Below are 20073 nucleotides of genomic sequence, written 5' to 3' on the forward strand. Positions count from 1 at the left end.
CTTGCTACCAAACTATTTGCTACCAATAATTTCAGTCCTTACAGAGAATACCTTGCTGAAAACCGCTTGTCATTTCCTTTTGCTCCTCGTTGGGTTCGACACTCTTACTTATCGAAAGGACTAGATTGATCCCCTATACTTGTGGGTCATCAGGAGCTTTAGTTTCCAGAGGATCATGCTCAAGAACTCAAGATTCAATTTTTTTCTTCAAGAGTTTCACTAGTGCTATCTTCACTAGCACTTCCAATAATAATTTTCTCAAATTCAAACATGATAGCAACTTCAAGCAAGCAATCAAAAAGGCAAACAAAAATATTTTTGTGTTTTTCTGAAGAAAAAAATTAGAACTGGGGGAGAGGAAAATGAGATAAAAATGGCAAATGAAAGTAAATGCAAGGATATGAAAGTTTATGCGATGGTACTTGATAGGTTTTGGTGATGTCTCCTCGGCAACGATGCCAGAAATTCTTCCTGCTACTTGCGAGCTACGTTCGGATTTCCTCGAAGAGGAGAGGTTGATGAAGTACAGTAGAGATAAGTATTTCCCTCAGTTAAGAACCAAGCTTATCAATCTAGTAGGAGAACCATGCAAGACCTCGTGAATAGCACCTATATGCAAAACAACAAATATTTGCACCACACGCAAACAAGGGGTTGTTAATCCCTTGGCGGTTAATTGCAAGGAATCTTGTAGTGATAGATAGGTAAACACAAACACAAAATAAAATAAAATAACGGTAAATAAATTGTAGCAAGGTATTTTTGGATTTTAATATATGATAAAGATAGACCCGGGGGGCATAGTTTTCACTAGAGGCTTCTCTCTCGAACAAAAAGCATACCGTGGGTAAACAAATTACTGTTGGGCAATTGATAGAAAAGCACATAGTTATGACAATATCCAAGGCAATAATCATGTATATAGGCATCACGTCCGAGACAAGAAGACCGACTCCTGCGTGCATCTACTACTATTACTCCACACATCGACCGAATCCAGCATGCATCTAGAGTATTAAGTTCAGAAAGAACAGAGTAACGCCTTAAGCAAGATGACATGATGTAGACAAATTAAATACAATCAATATGAATAATCCCCATCGTTTTCCCCCTAATAGCAACAATACAAATATGTGTCTTGTCCCTTTCTGTCAATGGGATATAGAGCACCGCAAGATTGAACCCATTACAAAGCACCTCGCACATTGCAAGATAAATCAATCTAGTTGGCCAAACCAAACGGATAGACTGGAGAGAAATACAAAACTATAATAATCATGCATAAAAGAGTTCAGAGAAGACTCAAATAATATTCATAGATAATCTGATCAAAAACCCACAATTCATCGGATCCCAACAAACACACCGCAAAAGAAGATTACACCGAATAAATCTCCAAGAACATTGAGGAGAACATTATATTAAAGTCAAAGAGAGAGAAGAAGCCATCTAGCTACTAGCTATGGACCTGTAGGCCTGTGGTAAACTACTCGCACATCATCGGAAGGGCAGCAAGGTTGATGTAGAGGCCCTCTGTGATCGATTCCCCCTCCGGCAGAGTACTGGAAAAGGCCTCCAGATGGGATCTCCGAAGAACAGAAACTTGCGGCAGCGGAAAAAGTATTTTGGGTGGCTCTTTGTTGGTTTCCCGATTTTAGAGAATTTATAGAGGTGGAATTAGGTCAAATGAAGTCACGATGGGCCCACAAGGTACTTGGGCGCGCCTACCACCCCCCCCCCCCCCCCCGCCCCTCCCCTGGCGTGCCCAAGTGCCTTGTGGCCTTCTCGTTGCACGTATGGTCTCCTCCCGAAGCTTCTAGGGTCTCTTTTGTCCAGAAAAAAATTGTCAAAAAGTTTCGTGGCATTTGGACTTCATTTGATACCGATTTCCTGAAAAACCAAAAACAGCAACTGGCACTTGGCACTAAGTTAATAGGTTAGTCCCAAAAAAATGATAATATTACATATAAAACATCCCAGATTGATACTATAATAGCATGGAACAATAAAAAATTATAGATACATTGAAGACGTATCAGGGGGCACACCATGCTCTGCAACTTGTGTGCCAAGTGCACACATACTTAGCATTCTCTTGACCTGAACATAGAGATGTATGTGTTTTTTCATTTCTTGACTTAAATGATGTCTAGATTCCTCGGTTTTGTGCATTCATGCATAGGGTTGATCGAGATGGCCATGAAGAACTCATTGATTGGTGGTGATGACTTCAAGCGTGGGCAAACCAAGATGAAGTCCGTCCTAGTCGACTACCTCTTCGGTGCTGGAATCAAGGTAAGGAAACTTATGGGTGATGGTCATTCAAATCCTCACATTGTCAGACTAGATTTTTAACTGATCAAATACTTGTTTGTGTTTTTATCGCAGCCCACCTCGATTGCCAGCTATAACCACTGTAGTATCGAAAGTATGTCTAGAGGGGGGTGGTTAGACTACTTGACCAAATAAAAATCTAGCCTTTTCCCAATTTTAACTCTTGGCAGATTTTAACAACTTAGCACAAGTCAAGCAATCAACCTACACATGCAAGTCTAAGAGTATAGCAGCGGAATGTAAAACATTGCACATGAAGGTAAAGGGAGGAGTTTGGAGGGAGCAAACGCAATGTAGACACGGATATTTTTGGCGTGGTTCCGATAGGTGGTGCTATCGTACATCCACGTTGATGGAGACTTCAACCCACGAAGGGTAACGGTTGCACGACTCCATGGAGGGCTCCACCCATGAAGGGTCCACGAAGAAGCAACCTTGTCTATCGCACCATGGCCATCGCCCACGAAAGACTTGCCTCACTAGGGTAGATCTTCACGAAGTAGGCGATCTCCTTGCCCGTACAAACTCCTTGGTTCAACTCCACAATCTTGACGGAGGCTCCCAAGTGACACCTAACCAATCTAGGAGACACCACTCTCCAAAAGGTAATAGATGGTGTGTTGATGATGAACTCCTTTCTCTTGTGCTTCAAATGATAGTCTCCCCAACACTGTTAGGGGTCACAAGCGGCAGTACCGCTATCTCTTGTGCTTCAAATGATAGTCTCCCCAACACTGTTAGGGGTCACAAGCGGCGGTATGCCGATTCTTCGCTGTTTTGATGCTACTCGTCGTCTTGTATCCAACAAGCTTGAGTTTGCTCAATTCGGAGCTCATATGCAGAAGTTATGGCAGTTTTGGTTTCCCGTGGAGTATACTTGTTTTCGTAGAAGTGGCTTTAGGATGGTCCCAGCAGTACCGCGGTACCCAGCGGTAGTACCGCTTAGGGGTCACAAGCGGTAGTACCGCTGGTGGGTCCTCAGCAGTAGTACCGCTACGGTACCAAGCCCCTACCGCGTCGACTCGAGGGGTCATTTTTCGTGTCGGATAGTGCGGTACTTCGCAGCGGCAGTAGGGCGGCAGTACCGCTCACGAGCGGTAGTACGGCCCAACCACCGCGGCACTACCGCTCGGGTCTGTCACTCTCCTGCCCTCCAGACTCCACGGTAGTACCGCCCGGGGGAGCGGTAGTACCGCTGCCTCCTGCGGTAGTACCGCCCTCTGCGGGGCTGTTTTGGGGGTAACGGTTGGATTGTTCCCCCCACTATATAAGGGGGTCTTCTTCCCCATTCTACCTTATCCGTTGAGCTCGTGTTCTTCCCCCATTGTTGACCTTCTTCGAGCTTGCTAACTCTCAATCCCTCCATGGATTCTTGCTAGTTTTTGAGGGAAAAGAGAGAGGAGATCTAGATCCACATTTCCACCAATCACTTTCTCCTCTTTGTGAGGGGAACCCCTTGGATCTAGATCTTGGAGTTCTTGGTGTTCTCCTTCTTGTTCTTCCTCTCTTTTTCCTCCCTAGCATTAGTTGCTTCAGTGGGATTTGAGAGAGAAGGACTTGGGCACTCCGTGTGCCCTTTCCATTGCATTTGGTGCATCGGTTTGAGTTCTCCACGGTGATACGTGGAAGTTACAAGTTGAGCAGCTTATTACTCTTGGGTGCTTGGTGCCCTTGAGCTTGTTCCTCTTGGGTGCTTGGGCGCCCTAGACGGTTGGTGGTGTTCGGAGCTCAATCATTGTGGTGTAAAGCTCCGGGCAAGCGTCGGGGTCTCCAATTAGGATGTGGAGATCGCCCCGAGCAATTTGACGAGTACTGGTGACCGCCCCCAAGGGTTGCCAAAGTGTACGGGTTCGGTGACCTCCCCCAAGGGTTGCCATTTGTACGGGTTCGGTGACCGCCCTCAAGGGTCCCTTAGTGGAATCACGGCATCTTGCATTGTGCGAGGGCGTGAGGAGATTACGGTGGCCCTAGTGGCTTCTTGGGGAGCATTGTGCCTCCACACCGCTCCAAACGGAGATTAGCATCCGCAAGGGTGTGAACTTCGGGATACATCATCATCTCCGCGTGCCTCGGTTATCTCTTACCCGAACCCTTTACTTATGCACTTTACTTTGTGATAGCCATATTGTTTCTTGTCATATATCTTGCTATCACTTAGTTGTTTATATTGCTTAGCATAAGTTGTTGGTGCACATAGGTGAGCCTAGTTGTTGTAGGTTTTGTGCTTGTCAAATTAACCGCTAGGTTTATTCCGCATTTGTTCAAGCCTAAACCGTAATTATTTTAAAGCGCCTATTCACCCCCCCCCTCTAGGCGACATCCACGATCTTTCAACAACGACCTAGCGCACCTTACTCTTCGTCTGAAAAGTCTGCAACATAATACGTTGCAGCCCGAATCGGGTCAGCACATGGAATATGCTGGCAAAATAACACTGTAGAGCAAAGAACATGTAACAGCTATAACTATATGCATATTTGGCCGGTGGAGGCTCTATGATTAAATTTTTGCAGAAAGCTAATTTTTTCCTACAACAAAGGAATATATTTTATTTGACTACAAAGTTTTTTTAAAACATTGAGAATGGAAACCCCATCTCAATCCCAAATTAATAATCATTAACCCAACAAGTTAATTAAGTAAAGTGATGAGATCAGCATAATAATTCAAGTACCAGATACTCAAGATGTCCATAACTGGGGACACGGCTAATCATGATTAGTTGGTACACTCTGCAGAGGTTTGCGCACTTTTCCCCACAAGACTCAATCTCCTCCATTGTATTTCTCACACTGCATGATGTTTGAGAAATGGATGACCGAGACACAGTCTTTCCGAAGAGGTCCCCTTAACCGATAGATAGGCCGGTACACCTACAATCCCCTACATCTGCTAGCCCATCATGGAAAGGATTCCCACAACTTACTCAACTATGCCAGAGCCCATAATGGCTTGTGGCTGCACATGGAAGTTTCTAGCATGAATAATCTTATGATCCCTTTGAGCCTAGGTGGCAAACCATAGGAAAAATCACACGGATGCCCTGGGATTCTCCTTTGGACAACACTGGATTACCCCAGGTGCCCACAAACCAATCCACCCAGATGTGTGCTAAAGTAGCCACCTTAAATAAACCCTTAGTTCATAATAATACTCACAACTGTCATGAATCACTCAAACCAAACCACGTCTACGAGCATAGCATAACAGTATAAGCATAACGTAGAAGTAACTCCCAGGGTTTGAATGAAAAGGGCAATAGGTACTACCTCAACAACTACTTCCCAAAACCCACATGTTAACATATCCTACTCATGCAATGTTTGAGGGTCGAGACTAATGCATAAAAAACTGGGTAATAAGGGATATGATCATAGTGTTACTTGCCTTGCTGACGATCTGAAAATCCTAGTGACTCGTTGTAGCACGCTTCGCACTCCGGAAACTCTATCATAAACAAACAATAACATACATAAGCACTCAAGCATAGATGCAATAGTAAAACTCAAGAGAAAAGATCCAAATTGAAAGCACAAGAGAAGAGCTTCGATTCGCAAAAAGAATCGACCGAATCGGGGCTACGAAACTCAAACTACAATCAAAAGAAGTTCAAATTAAAATCTGCTTGAAACCAACTTTTTAATTGTCAAAACCATGTTCAAGTTGGTTAACTGCAAAGAGGGGTTCGAGACAAAGATTTTGGCGTTGGTTTCACTGGATTTGGACGAACGAGCAAAAAGTTGCGAGGGTTTGAAGTTCAGGGGCTAATCTACGATAAAAATAATCGCGGATAGGTCCCTGAATCAGAGTCCCAGCGAGGTCATGCAGCCCGCAAGCTTCTGCATTTTCCTTGAGGGTTTGTGGTGGGCTCATGTCTTCTATCGCCTTGACCTTCTCCGGGTTAGCCTCGATCCCCCTGTGAGACACGAGGAAGCCCAGCAGCTTGCCGGAGGGAACACCGAACACGCACTTCTCTGGGTTAAGCCGCAGGTCCGCCTGGCGCAGGCTTGCGAAGGTCTCCTCTAGGTCCTGAATCAGAGTCCTCGCCTCCCGAGATTTTACTATGATGTCGTCGACGTAGGCTTCAGCGTTTCTCCCGAGCTGCTGACCCAGGGCGATGTGCATCAGCTGTTGGAAGGTCGCTCCCGCGTTGCACAGCCCGAATGGCATGCAAGTGTAGCAGTACACCCCGCACGGGGTCAGGAAAGCCGTCTTCTCCACATCCTCCGCCGCCATCTTGATCTGGTGGTAGCCTGAGAACGCGTCCAGGAAACACGGTAGGTCGCACTCGGCGGTGGAGTCGACAATCTGGTCGATGCGCGGAAGCGGGAACGGGTCTTGGGGACAGGCCTTGTTGAGGTTGGTGAAGTCGACACACATGTGCTCCTTCCCGCCATTCTTTGGCACAACGACGGGGTTCGCTAGCCACTCCGGGTACCGGACCTCGCGAATGACACCTGCTGCCTCCAGCTTGTGGGTTTCCTGGACGATGAAGGACTGCTTCTCCATGGACTGCCGCCGCGCCTTCTGCTTCACAGGACGCACATTGGGGCACACCCTCAAGTGATGCTCGATCACCCCCCTCGGGACCCCTACCAGCTGCTTGGATTCCCAGGCGAATACCTCCTTGTTCGCGTGCAGGAACTTCACCAATGCCTCCTCTTGATCTGGGTCGAGGTTGGCACCTATGGTGAAGGTGGCTCCTGAAGGTCCATCTTCCTCGACCGGCACTTGCTTCGTTTTGGCCCGATCTTGGGTGAACAGCTGCTTCTTCTTTGCTGGTGCGGCCTCCTTAGCTCCGGGAATGGCCTCATCGGCCGGGCATGCTACCACGGCGGCCTCGAAGGCAAGCTTGAGCGCCGCCAGAGCCTCCCTGGTGTATCTAGCTACGATGAGGACGCCTTTGCTCCCGGGCATCTTCATGAGGTTATAAGCAGGATGGGTGGCCGCCATGAACTGGGCCAAGGCCGGGTACCCAAGGATGGCGTTGTACGGGAGGCCGATGCGGGTGATGTCGAAGTTGATGAGCTCGGTGCGGTAGTTGTCGCGAGTGCCGAAGGTTACAGGAAGGCGGATCTGCCCCAGGGGGCTGGTGGAGCCGCTGCCGACTCCGGAGAAGGGCTTGGTGGGACGGAGCCGTTCATGTGGCACGTGAAGCAAGCCGAAAGCTTCCACCGAGAGCACGTTAAGGCCGGCCCCGCCGTCGATGAGGGTCTTGGTGACGGCTACGTTGCAGATGGTGGGCGTGCAAAGCATTGAGAGCACGCCCGAGCTGGCAGTGGTGACGGGGTGATCCCTTGAGTCGAAGGTGAGGTCGGCCTTGGGCGCCGCCCATCCTGGAGGGGCTACTTGCTGCACGGAGGCGGCGCCGATCTGGCGGAAGAACTGCACGGTGAGCAGCCAGGCGCACGGTGCTCCAGCGAGGGCCATGGGGAACCAGTTGGCCATGACCTTGTCGTCGCCTCCAGCTTCCAGGACGGCCTCCTCGTACGCTAGCGGGAAGGCCGACGGATCCGCCGCGCCGTCGTAGCGCGGCGGCATCTCCGGCTTGAACTTGGGCGGCCACTGCACCCATCGCAAGGCGGGGTAAAAGCTCGGAGCCCCCTGGCGCCGTCGGGGGCGTCCGTTGACCCAGTCGGAGGAGCGACGCCGGCCATGGGGACAGGACGGGGAGGTGGTGCCGCTGGAGAGGTGAACTTCGGCGCACCCCCTACCTGGCGCGCCAAATGTCGGACCACGGGTTCCGGCAAAACCCTTGAGGTTCGAACTTTGGGGTGCGCACGGAGATCTCTCTCCCCCCCTAGCTCACGCTCTCACAACGATCTCAAAGCCTAGCTCGCTGAACCCGAAGAACAAGGGACACAAGAGTTTATACTAGTTCGGGCCACCAATGTGGTGTAATACCCTACTCCAGTGTGGTGTGCTGGATTGCCTTGTAGGCCGGGATAAACAGGTACAAGGGAAGAACTACCTCCTGAGGAGAGGCGTTCTTGATCTCGGTGAGCTTGTGTGGTTGAGGATGATCTGAATGATCTGTCCCCTTGCTAGGGTGGTGGCTAGTCCTATTTATAGAGGCCCGGGTCCTCTCCCCAAATATTAGGCGGGAAGGGATCCCACAACAGCCAATTTGAAGGGGGGTAGCTAGTACAAGCCATCCTGACAAAAGGTGGTCTTCGCCTGCCAAAGGCTCTGGTGGTGACGCCGTCGTGGGCTCCGTGATGACCTCCGTCATGCCGTCCTGCTGGTCTTGGTCTTGTTGCACCGATATGGAAACCTTTGCCTGATGCCTCGGGACTCCTCGCCTGCACCTGCTCCTTTAGCACCAAAGAGGAAACCAGTACTCTGCGCCCGCTGGCCCCGCCTGGCCTTGGTCATCATGGCTCACGTCATGGGAACCTCACGAGGTGCCCCTCGCCTTGATCTCTCCGCTCCTCGCGAGCCAGCCTAGCGAGGCTGCCCCTGAGGAGGTCTTGTGTCGCCCGCCTCGCGAAGGTCTTGAGTGTTTACTGGTGAAGATGGATTGTACAGGGCGGCTAGTGGAACCACGCCGTGGGCCGCAGGCAGGCAAGTCTGGGGACCCCCGTTCCCGGAACGCCGACAGAGTGGAACAACTCGGTGGCACCGAGATGCAGAATCGCAAGCGGTTACTGCAACTCGGTGTGACCGAAAAGTTCAAATCGGTTGCACCGAGATGGAAAACCTAGATCAACTTAGTTAACTCGGTGTGACCGAAGTGGATGACTCGGGCATACCGAAATGCACAAAGAGGTTTTGGAAGTTTAAGCCTATGAAGAATCGGGGACTCCGAGTGCTCCTCACGCAGAGTGGTTCGAATCTGACTTGATCAAACTTTGTGATGTAGCATGAATAGAGTTTGAGATGAGAAAAGCATAGATAGCTAGAGGGAGTTCTTAGGCATTCTTGTCCATCCATTTGTCAAAAGAGAAAAAAGCCAAACAATCAAAGCAACAAATGGATGTCCTCGAATGAGTAAAATATGCAATCAACATGCTCACACAATAAAATGGCAAATGAAATATGTGTCAAAGCATGCACAAACACTCTAGCGTCTATCAAGCAATTGGCGATGACTAGGTCATATATATATATGAGTATATTGACTTAGGAGTCAAATGAGAACATTTGATCATAGGTCATACTCATTGTTTAAGCACAAGTGGGGTTACCACTTTTACATAAAGCATTGGTGTGTTCACACCACTAGAGTTGCTTTAGCTCAATTGATTTGAGTAAAGCTCCCCCTAGATGTGATATCCCCCCTAAGAGGGATGAACTAACCTTGGGTTTTGTCGATGATGACTTCATGTAGGTGTTGAGGATGTGGACGCTCAATGTTGATGTAGATCATTCGGAGCAATCCATTGGAGTGAGTTGCACTTTCAATACCTACACGGGTTAGTCCCACAAGGAACAAACAAGGATATCCATAGACATACAGTGATGTACACACAAGATGATGTCCATGAAAACATTAGGCTACCTTGTCCCTTGTCTTACCAACAAGAGGGTTTGTGACTCCTTGAACTAGTGCAAGATGTGGAAGTTGTTCGCACTCGTCCTTGCCAAAAAGATATGAGTGAAGTATGTTGGCGGAGTCACCCTCAAGAACTCTCTAGTTCTTCTTCTTCGGGATCCACATCATCTTGATGGGAATCCTTGGAGTTGTAGTCGTACTTGATGTAGTATAACTTGATGTGGTCTTGGGAACCCACTTGACCAAGGCCTTAGGAGCTTCTTCAAATGCATCAATCTCCTCTTGGAGCTTGTCCTTGCCTTTTCGATTGTGGTCTTGTGGTGCAAGATCATCTTGAGCTTGTGTCCCTTGGAAAGAAGTAGGATCATACTTCTCTTGAGGAACAAACTTTGTCTTAGGGTATTAATCTTCTTCCCACTCAACTCCATTGGCATTGAACTTTCGTTCAAAACCAATTCCTTGATTCTTCCGGTGCCTTCCTTGCTTGCGTACAATTTCCTCAAATTGCTTACTCCCAGCAAGGCTCTTGTAAACACCTTTCTCTATAATTCCCTTCAATAAACTATTTTCTTGCTCAAATGTAACTTGGCTAAGAGAATCATTAGTGGAATCAAGAGAACTACTAGAAGCAATAACATTGGATTTAGCATGATTATTGTTACTACTAGATGAAGAATCTTTCTTACTCTTGTTGCTAGATTTTACTTGTGGCATGTAAGTAGACAAGAGTAAACGCTTGGCAATGTAAGAAGAACTTTTCTTACCAAGATCATCATTGATGGCCTTTAAAAACTCATGCTCTTGCTCAAGGTTGAGCTTTTCAAAGCGTAACTTCTCATGAGTCTTTAAAAGTTCTCGATGACCTTCTAAGGTAGTTTCATGAGCTAACTTAAGACTGTTTAGTTCTTTAGTTAGACGCTCAATCTCCTTCTTATCATCAACATTCGTTTTATCTTGCTTAGCATGATTAATAGCAAATTCATCATAGTTTTCAACACTAGAGTTGTCAACAAGTAAATCATCATCACCTAGCAAATCATCTTCATCACTATTGAAATCAACATACTCGGGATGTGATACCTTTGGACCTTTAGCCATGAAGCATATTCCAATTCCTTCATTTGGAGAGTCAAATATGTCGTAGGAGTTAGTTGATGCAAGTGCTAGACCGTCAACACCTTCATCTTGAGTATATTCAGAGTCGGAGTGATAACTTCTCTCAGAGTGATGGTCGGAGTCGGAGCCGGATACCCATTCACCAACGTGAGCTTGATGTCTTCGTTTTGTGTAGCTCTTTGATGATTTGTCCTTCCTTTCCGAATCCTTGCTTCTGCGAGAGGTTCTTCGTTCATAACGATCATCTCTACTCCTCCTTTCTCTGGGTGGTGATTCTCTCTTCTACTTCTTCTTTTGGGTGAATCTTCTCTTCTTTTGTAGGGGGCGTACACTCATTGGAGTAGTGTCCGGGTCTTCCACAATTTTAGCAATTACGCTCACGACTTGAAGATCTTTTGTCATTGTAGGACCTTGACTTGGAACTTCTTTCCTTGCTTCTACTCTTGTAGAACTTGTTGAAATTCTTCACCATTAGGCTTAATTCTTCATTGAAGGTTTGTTTCTCACTTGATGATGTAGGAACATCACATGAGGCTTTGTAAGCACCACTTGACTTGTTGTGAAGCTCTTCCTTATCCTTGAGTGACATCTCATGAGCAACAATTCTTCCAATGACTTCCGTTGGCTTGAGATCTTTGTAATTGGGCATCATTTGGATCAATGTGCACACGGTATCATATTTTCCATCCAAGGCTCTTAGGATCTTCTTGATGATGAATCTATCGATCATCTTTTCACTCCCTAAGCCGGCAATCTCATTTGTGATGAGAGCAAGCCTAGAGTACATTTCAGCGACACCTTCACCATCCTTCATTTTGAACTTGTCAAGCTGACTTTGAAGCACATCCAATTTGGATTCCTTGACGGAGTCGGTACCCTCGTGCATATCAATCAAAGTATCCCAAATTTCCTTTGCATTCTCAAGACGGCTGATTTTGTTGAATTCTTCGGGGCCAATCCGTTGAAGAGAATATCACAAGCTTGAGCATTGTATTGCAGCATCTTCAGCTCTTCCGCGGTAGCTTCACGGTTTGGTTCTCTCCCATAAAAGAATTCACCTTGCAAGCCAATACACGCAATAGCCCAAACGGCAGGGTTATGTCCAAGAATATGCTTTTTCATCGTATGCTTCCAACTAGCAAAATTAGTACCATCAAAGTAAGGACCTCTACGGTGGTAATTTCCCTCGCTAGACGCCATACTCTCCTAGGTTGTGAAACCAAGGCTATGATCACCAAAATCTATGGAAATCAAGGCAAATGGAGACCAAAGCTTTGATACCACTTGTAGGATCGAAAGTATGTCTAGAGGGGGAGTGATTAGACTACTTGACCAAATAAAAATCTAGCCTTTTCCCAATTTTAACTCTTGGCAGATTTTAACAACTTAGCACAAGTCAAGCAATCAACCTACACATGCAAGTCTAAAAGTATAGCAGCGGAATGTAAAACACTGCACATGAAGGTAAAGGGAGGAGTTTGGAGGGAGCAAACACAATGTAGACATGGAGATTTTTGGCGTGGTTCCGATAGGTGGTGCTATCGTACATCCACGTTGATGGAGACTTCAACCCACGAAGGGTAACGGTTGCGCGAGTCCATGGAGGGCACCACCCACGAAGGGTCCACGAAGAAGCAACCTTGTCTATCGCACCATGGCCATCGCCCACGAAGGACTTGCCTCACTAGGGTAGATCTTCACGAAGTAGGCGATCTCCTTGCCCGTACAAACTCCTTGGTTAAACTCCACAATCTTGACGGAGGCTCCCAAGTGACACCTAACCAATCTAGGAGACACCACTCTCCAAAAGGTAATAGATGGTGTGTTGATGATGAACTCCTTGCTCTTGTGCTTCAAATGATAGTCTCCCCAACACTCAACTCTCTCTCTCTCACACACAGGTTTGGATTTGGTGGAAAGATGGTTTGAGTGGAAAGCAACTTGGAGAAGGCTAGAGATCAAGATTTATGTGGTTGGAATAGAATATCTTGACCTCAACACATGAGTAGGTGGTTCTCTCTCAGAAAATGTATGCTGGAAGTGTAGGCATGTTCTGATGGCTCTCTCCACGAGTGAAGAGTGGGTGGAGGGGTATATATAGCCTCCACACAAAATATAACCGTTACACACAATTCACCAAACTCGGTGGGACCGAATCAGAAAACTCGGTCAGACCGATTTAGTTCATAATGTGACCGTTAGGCATTTCGGTGGGACTGATATGTTAACTCGGTGAGACCGATTTCATTAGGGTTAGGGCATAACGTAATCTCGGTGAGACCGATTATACAAACTCGGTGAGACCGACTTTGGTAATAAGCTAACCAGAGAGTTGGTCAGGCAAACTCGGTGGGACCGATTCGCTCATCTCGGTGAGACCGAAACATTACGAAGGGGAAACAGAGAGTTTGCATTGCGAACTCGGTGGGACCGATCTCTCATCTCGGTTGGACCGAAACGTTACGAAGGAAAACAGAGAGTTTGCAATCCCATCTCGGTGAGACCGAGATCCCTATCGGTGAGACCGAAGTGACTACGGTTTGTGGCAGTGGCTATGTCAAGTGAACTCGGTGGTGCCGGATGTAATGTTTCGGTGGGGCCGAGTTTGACTTTTGGTTTAGGACATATGTGGATATGAGAGAGTGGTTGAGGGTTTTTGGAGCATATCACTAAGCATTTTGAGCAAGCAACCCATTAAGTAACACCTCATCCCCTTTTAATAGTATTGGCTTTTCCTATGGAATCAATGTGATCTTGGATCACTAAAAGTAAAATGTAGAGTCTTGAGCTTGAGCCAATATGTGTCCTTAGCATTTTGAGGGGTCAACAATTCTAATCCATGCCATGCCAATCATTGAACTTTCCGGAAATATTCATCTTGAAATAGCATTAGCTCAATGAGCTATATGTTGTTAATAATTACCCAAACCACCCAGGGATAGTTGCACTTTCAACCACCTAGGCAACAACGACGGCATGAACCTCTCGGCGACGCAGGTATTTGGTCCAAAGAGATCTCCAAGAGCAGCATGGTGGATGACATGGTCGTCAGCAACGGCATCCTTTACAACCCCGGGGAGCATCCCAACCACGTCATTGTGATAAAAGGTTTATTTGCAGTCCTTGCATGCAATGTGCGGAGTTCGGGGAAAACTTGTTGGAAACCTAAATAAATGATCCATTCATGATATTGTAGTACATGTCGTATGTCGGGGATAACAAGAGGGCCATGGACGAGTACTCCCCCAAGATCTTCATGGCTGGCCGGAACACCACCGTGTTGCACAACACCGCCGCACCCATCATCCTTGACCTGGTGCTCCTAGCTGAGCTCAACACAAAGATCCAGCTGAAAGCCCAAGGCCAGGCAAAATGTTCCCCAAATGAGATGTTTATGTTGTTGATGATGCTCTTCATTTTTAGTTATTCTCATTTGGTTCACTGTGCAGGAAAAGTTTCATTCTTTTCACCCGATGGCCACCATCTTGAGCTACCTCAGTAAGGCCCATCTTGTAAGTGCATTCATTTCTCACTGCAAATTTAATGTCACTACACCTACAATCATATTAAAATTTTAACTTCATAAATGTAGTGAATGTTTCATCATTTATAAAATAGTTTGGTTCTTGGGATAGGTCCCCCAAGGATACCGGTGGTGAATGCGCTGGCCAAGCAGAGAGCCATGTTGGAGAATAGGGCATGTGTCGGGCTAGCTCCTGAGAACAACATGATGCTTGAGCAAAAGTGATCCTCCCGACAAAATCATCTCATCATAATGGGAAGAGCAAAGGATCAACGCTAGAAGGAATAACAAGAGTCACGTAGAGGAGGAGATGAAGGAGAGATTGGGAAAGCGTGGTGTCAAGGCAGTTGGATTCTATTGGAGGTTTTAGCTCGTCCATTAGATCTTCTGTTTTTCCTTGTTTTGTACGATTTTTGGTGATGGAGATTAATCCAGCCATGTTCTTTAGTTATATTTGCTTATTATGGAACTGGTAGAATTAGTCAGACTGACGCTTGGCCTTTTATTCCGAAATGACTTGCCCTTGCTTTTGAATGCTTTATAATGAACCTCCTTTGTGGCTTGAAACGCGGCAGTTTTTTCGTACAATTTTCTACCTATGCAAAAGAAGGCTAGAAGGTAGATAACATGTAATTTCAATTTTAGGAGCATCTTCATTTGAAAAGAAATTTGAGTGATGGGGTTTGCTAATACATTTTGCATGCCCTTCCATTCACTAGAAAGCATATTTCAATTATGTGGGAAAAGGGCTGACAACTATAATTGATAGTGTAGAGAGGTACCGGTATTTCGATAATAATTTGACGCCACATTGCCTATGTGAGTAACCTAATTAGATTACCCTACCCATTGCCATCATCACACGCATGGGTGGGTATAGAAAATTGCACAGGCCAACTTGACGACACACATGTCTCATGGTTTGTTTTTTATAATGATATTTTCATTCAATTCTTATATCAAGTCGGTACAACCGCATTGAACAAATATTCGGCATCTGCATAACAAGATGCACAGAGTCAACACATCCAAAAAAGACACCATCTTACAAAAATATTAAAAACTAGCGGGAGTACCCGCGCAATTGTGCCGCTAGATTTTAATATGTTTTATAAACAATTTGCTTTTTAATTTTATTTTAATCATCTGGACTGCATTTTTTTGTGACATTGTACGAAAGTATAATTATATTGCTAATTGAACGCTTCTGTATGCAACTTTTTAGCTGTATAATTTTCTCTTTGTTTCATTTATCTTCACTTATTACCTTTCTATTTTTCTTGTTTCACTAATCCATTCGTTGTCGGATATTCGTTTTCATACTCAGGATTCACAACAGGCTAACCATAGGTCAACGTACTAACCATCCCAACATATGCAAGTCTCTTGTTTTCATGACTTTATTAGTGTGTGCTTTCACTTGTAGGTCATGGCGTCATCTAAATCTAAGTAATTGTTTTAAGCTGCTGCTGTTTCTCGAAGAAAAGAAGTGGTTCAATAGAAGAGCCATGCCAAGATATGTGAGAACAGTAGATTTTCAGTCAGTACGCGTCGAATGTAGGGATCACAAAAGCAACCACGTGTGCGCTTTAAATGCTACTCCCTCTGTAAATAAATATAAAAGCGTTTAGATCACTGCTTTTATATTTATTGTATTACTGAAATCGTCAAAATATGCTATTCCTCTGTAGAAAAATACGTGTAGATCACTAAGTGATCTAAACACTTTTATATTTTTTTACAAAGGAAGTGCTACTGAAACGACGAAATGAGTTGCTCGAATTTACATTGATCTTCAATACTGGACCTCATGTTTGCTATGTTTCGACAGCTTTTTTCACCTTCAAAGTTGCCACCTTTTTCTCATGAAGTTGCTATGCGTTGGTAACAAAAGTTGCTACATAGCAACTTGATATCAACATAGTTAACTTCGGTACCGATGACTAGAGCTTGACTTACAAAACTAACGATGAACTTCAATGAAAATGGAATATGGAAGGCCCTAATGGTTTAGTCCATAAATCAGTTTGTAATATCTTCCTTTTTCCCATCCACACATGCACACATGCACACATGCAATGTCATACTCTAATCACATGGCCAGTAATACCATTCTCATTTTTTTACATGGACAATTGCGTCAGTTCCTTAGTCACGTCATACTTCCAGTCCTTAGTCACGTCGTACTTCCAGGCCATCCAATGTCTGCCGATATCCACATCATGTCCTCTATCTCAGAGCATTTGATATAAGCTTAAGCATGCACATTCATGTGTTGCTGGTACCACAACATCCATTACTTCATAAGTAACTATTCATGCAACGAAGATACTACGAAATTTGATTGCAGTACCAGGCAACTATCCTTTGTATGTACGGCTCCTCCCTTGCATCAATATCAGCAATGCAGCGACATCTCATACTGCTTGCAGGGTCTTCTATGTGGACCATCTTTCGTACAATGCAACCATTCCAACTAAATCAGGCAAAAATAAACATCAACATGTACATGCCCTCTCCTCATCCATGTCATAAACATCAACATGTACATGCCATTCTCTCCTCATAGTACCTTATATTTGAATGGCTCCTTCAGGATTGGCACAAAACCACTGTCTCCATAGCATCCTTGGCACAAAGCAACAATCTCAATCCTTTCTGGAGAAGTATGTGCCGTAAACAAGGTGAAGATTTCATCTGGAAAAATAGGAATGGTGTATACTTCACAAGGTGGACATTTTCCAATAACATATCTAAAGAAACACCAAGCTGAATAACAGGACAGCCATCACACAGTATACATTACCAAGCTGAAAAAAGCATATTATTTACTTCAAAAGAGGCACTCAGTTTAAAACCAATTCAGGACGTGAAACCTGAACACGCTTCACAACTCACCATGTTCTTCAAAATCGGCAGTTGGCAATGAACCGACCCAGTATATCTAACTCAGGCCTTCATTTAGGATAAATTACCATCAGAAGATGAATAAAATTAACCATGGCAGTCCTGCAGCATGTTCAGCAAGTCATCAGAAGCATTTTGATACATAAATGCTCTCCTGACATGTGTGCATTTTGCGAACCCTCAACCTTGATACTTGACACTCCACCACTAGCTCGTTGGATAAACTCTTCATACAAAATTTGCTGTTAACTGACAACCATCAGGGTCATGTTGTCATCCAGTCATGCACAGCTGCACGCCACATATATTATCAATATTCCATATCTTTCAAGGAAGAGTGCAGTAACCCGCAGGGTTAGTTATCAACACTCGGTAAACCTCAGGATGCCTGACATTTTCCTACAGTTTATGTAACAAATGAGATCTCAGAGTATAGCTCAGCCAACTTTCCCATCTTTGGGGCATTTCTTCCCTGCTGCAACACTTCGGGATTCTCTCCTCCTGGCCTGGATCTGACGGACACATTCGGCAACTAAGACACTAAAATCTGGGGAGATCTGGCCAGTAGGGGGTGGATTAAAGCCAACTTTCTTATAAGCCTGTGATATGTTCTTCTGAGATCTTTGCAAGTGAACATTGCAGAGGGAGGGAACTGAAGCTTTTAGGATGGGCCTGCTGCAAGTAATTTGCCCAATCTGTGCACCACTGAAACATTATCAAGAACCTAGTTAGCATTGCTACTGTAAATTTCAGTAAATAGAAAGAGGCCTAGAGAACTGATGACTCGTTCTCAGACATAATTAAGTACATTGGTGGCAGCAAAAATTACAAAACACTTGAATTGCTGTACTTTGATATAGGAGCATGGTTTAAATATGGTCCTAAAGAATAAGCAAATCATACTAATCGCAAACCTAGGTAATCCCACAACTCGAAGCATAAACATTTCTGTTTTCAGATGACAAAATGAGAAGCTCAAATCTACACAGCAAATTGGTAAAAACTCAAAGAATACCTCGGTTCAAAGTCTCATCCAAGGTACATCAGTGCACAAACAAGACAGGAGATCAAGCATTGCGTCAAAACCCTAATTCTGGGTACAATTATTTATGTTTAGCGTAGATTGGGGATTTTTTTTGCTACAAGAACCTATAGTAGATAGAACGGCACACTAATTGACAACTAGTACGCTACACGTGCCTCGCACGTGAGTTTAGATAACCAAAGTACTGACAGCATATTGATATAAGATATTACAATAGGCTAAGGTGTATATTCAGAATCACATTTGCATTAAGTATAAGATGTAGATTTGATTCCTGTCATTCATCTCACTGAAAATAGAATTATAGCCATAGAATACTCTATGACTGTGATATATACTACAGAAAACTCAAGTTTAATGTATAAGAATAGCTAAGTACTCTATCTGGAAAGATAAATGTATTTTAGGAATATCATGCCTTAGTCTTGACCCAAAACAAAAATCGTAGTGTTATTCGTACACTATACAGTTGTATAGAGGTTAGAAATGCCACCTGCATACTAGTATGTCATTCTTCAAATAAAACTACTGATCCAATCACACCAGAAAGAGAGACAGCCAATCAAACAACTCCAAAGAGACATCCCTAGATGGCTAGATCCAGAGCAAACACCACGACCGAAACAGGAACTCTAACCAGACCAAGATTCCAAGTTTTACTCTGTATTATGAGCATTAAGAGGTTCACCTCTTGATGATTTGACCGCATCCCTTGTACAGGGCCTGATTGGGATCGGAGAGGATGTGGGAGTGGCAGTACTTGGCCATAGGCATCGCCCGCACCTTGCAGCCCGTGAACCCACACTTCTTCCTCCTCGGCACCGCCGCCGGCCCAGGCTTCGCCTCCGAGCACGCGGCCGACGGGGGCTGCTCGGCCTCGAGCGGACTGCGGCCGAGCTCCCAGACGTACTGCCGGTGCCGCGCGCGCACCTCCTCTGCCATCGCCCAGTACAGCCGGCGGTACACGCCAACGAGCCGCGCCGTGCGTCGGCGCCTCCGGCGTAGCACCTCCTCCCGCGTGAGCGCCTCCGCCGTGGCCTCCATCTCCGGCGACGGCGGGCCGCTGGGGGAGCTAGGGTTTCGGGCCGCCGTCGCCGCCGCTTCGGCCTCCACCTTGGGTACTGCCGCCGTCGCCTCCGGGCTCGTCGTGGCGGCCGGCCGGTAAGAGGAGGTCATGGCGTGCCGAGATTCTCGCCGGATTTGGGGGAAAGCGGAGGAGTTCGGCTAGGGGCAGGAAGGGAGGACAGGATGGCTCGGGCCGACGGAAGATGGGGAAGTAGAGTCGAGCCGCATGGAGGCTGGGTGTTTTTTTTAGGGGGCTGGGTGTTTAACCGTTTGTTCCACCTGAGAAAAAAGTTAGTTTTTTTTTTTTTAGGATAGAAAAAAGTTTGTTTGGAGCGTGTTTGGTTAAGTGCATGGATTTAGGTGTGGTTCTGCACAACAACTTAGGCGAGGCTATCGCGGGTGCATCTAACCCAATATCACGTGTACTGGACGCGGTCTCGGTAGAAGCTTTGGCCATACTTAAGGGATTTCATTTACTTAAAACCCTGAGCTGTTCTGGAGTAGTGGTGGAATCGGACTCGTTGGAGTTGATACTGTTTGCAAAAGCTCAAACTATTACTAGCATATCTTTTCAGCATTGGTCTAGGA

General features: G+C 45.7%; 1 protein-coding gene and 1 pseudogene across 2 annotated transcripts; one reads left to right on the forward strand and one right to left on the reverse strand.

The window, feature by feature from the left end:
- Positions 1–1697: 1697 nt before the first annotated feature.
- On the forward strand, positions 1698–14693 carry LOC109787235 (inositol-3-phosphate synthase 1-like; annotated as a pseudogene).
- A 1733-nt stretch (positions 14694–16426) lies between these two features.
- On the reverse strand, positions 16427–19728 carry LOC109787243 (uncharacterized). 2 transcript variants are annotated; one of them, XR_002238500.4, is made up of 3 exons: positions 19109–19728; positions 17367–18080; positions 16427–17165 (listed from the first exon to the last, which is right to left on the reverse strand). XR_002238500.4 is itself a non-coding variant. In XM_020345801.4 (2 exons), exons 1-2 carry the CDS (start codon positions 19594–19596, stop codon positions 17813–17815), a joined length of 756 nt encoding a protein of 251 aa, XP_020201390.1. In that variant the 5' UTR covers positions 19597–19728; the 3' UTR covers positions 16427–17812. The 2 variants fall into 2 exon arrangements, 1 of the variants encoding a protein (XP_020201390.1); XM_020345801.4 differs by having other exon boundaries at positions 16427–18080.
- Between the last annotated feature and the right edge of the window lie 345 nt (positions 19729–20073).

The sequence above is a fragment of the Aegilops tauschii genome, chromosome 1 (genome assembly GCF_002575655.3).
Source record: "Aegilops tauschii subsp. strangulata cultivar AL8/78 chromosome 1, Aet v6.0, whole genome shotgun sequence".
NCBI classification, from domain to species: Eukaryota; Viridiplantae; Streptophyta; class Magnoliopsida; order Poales; family Poaceae; genus Aegilops; species Aegilops tauschii.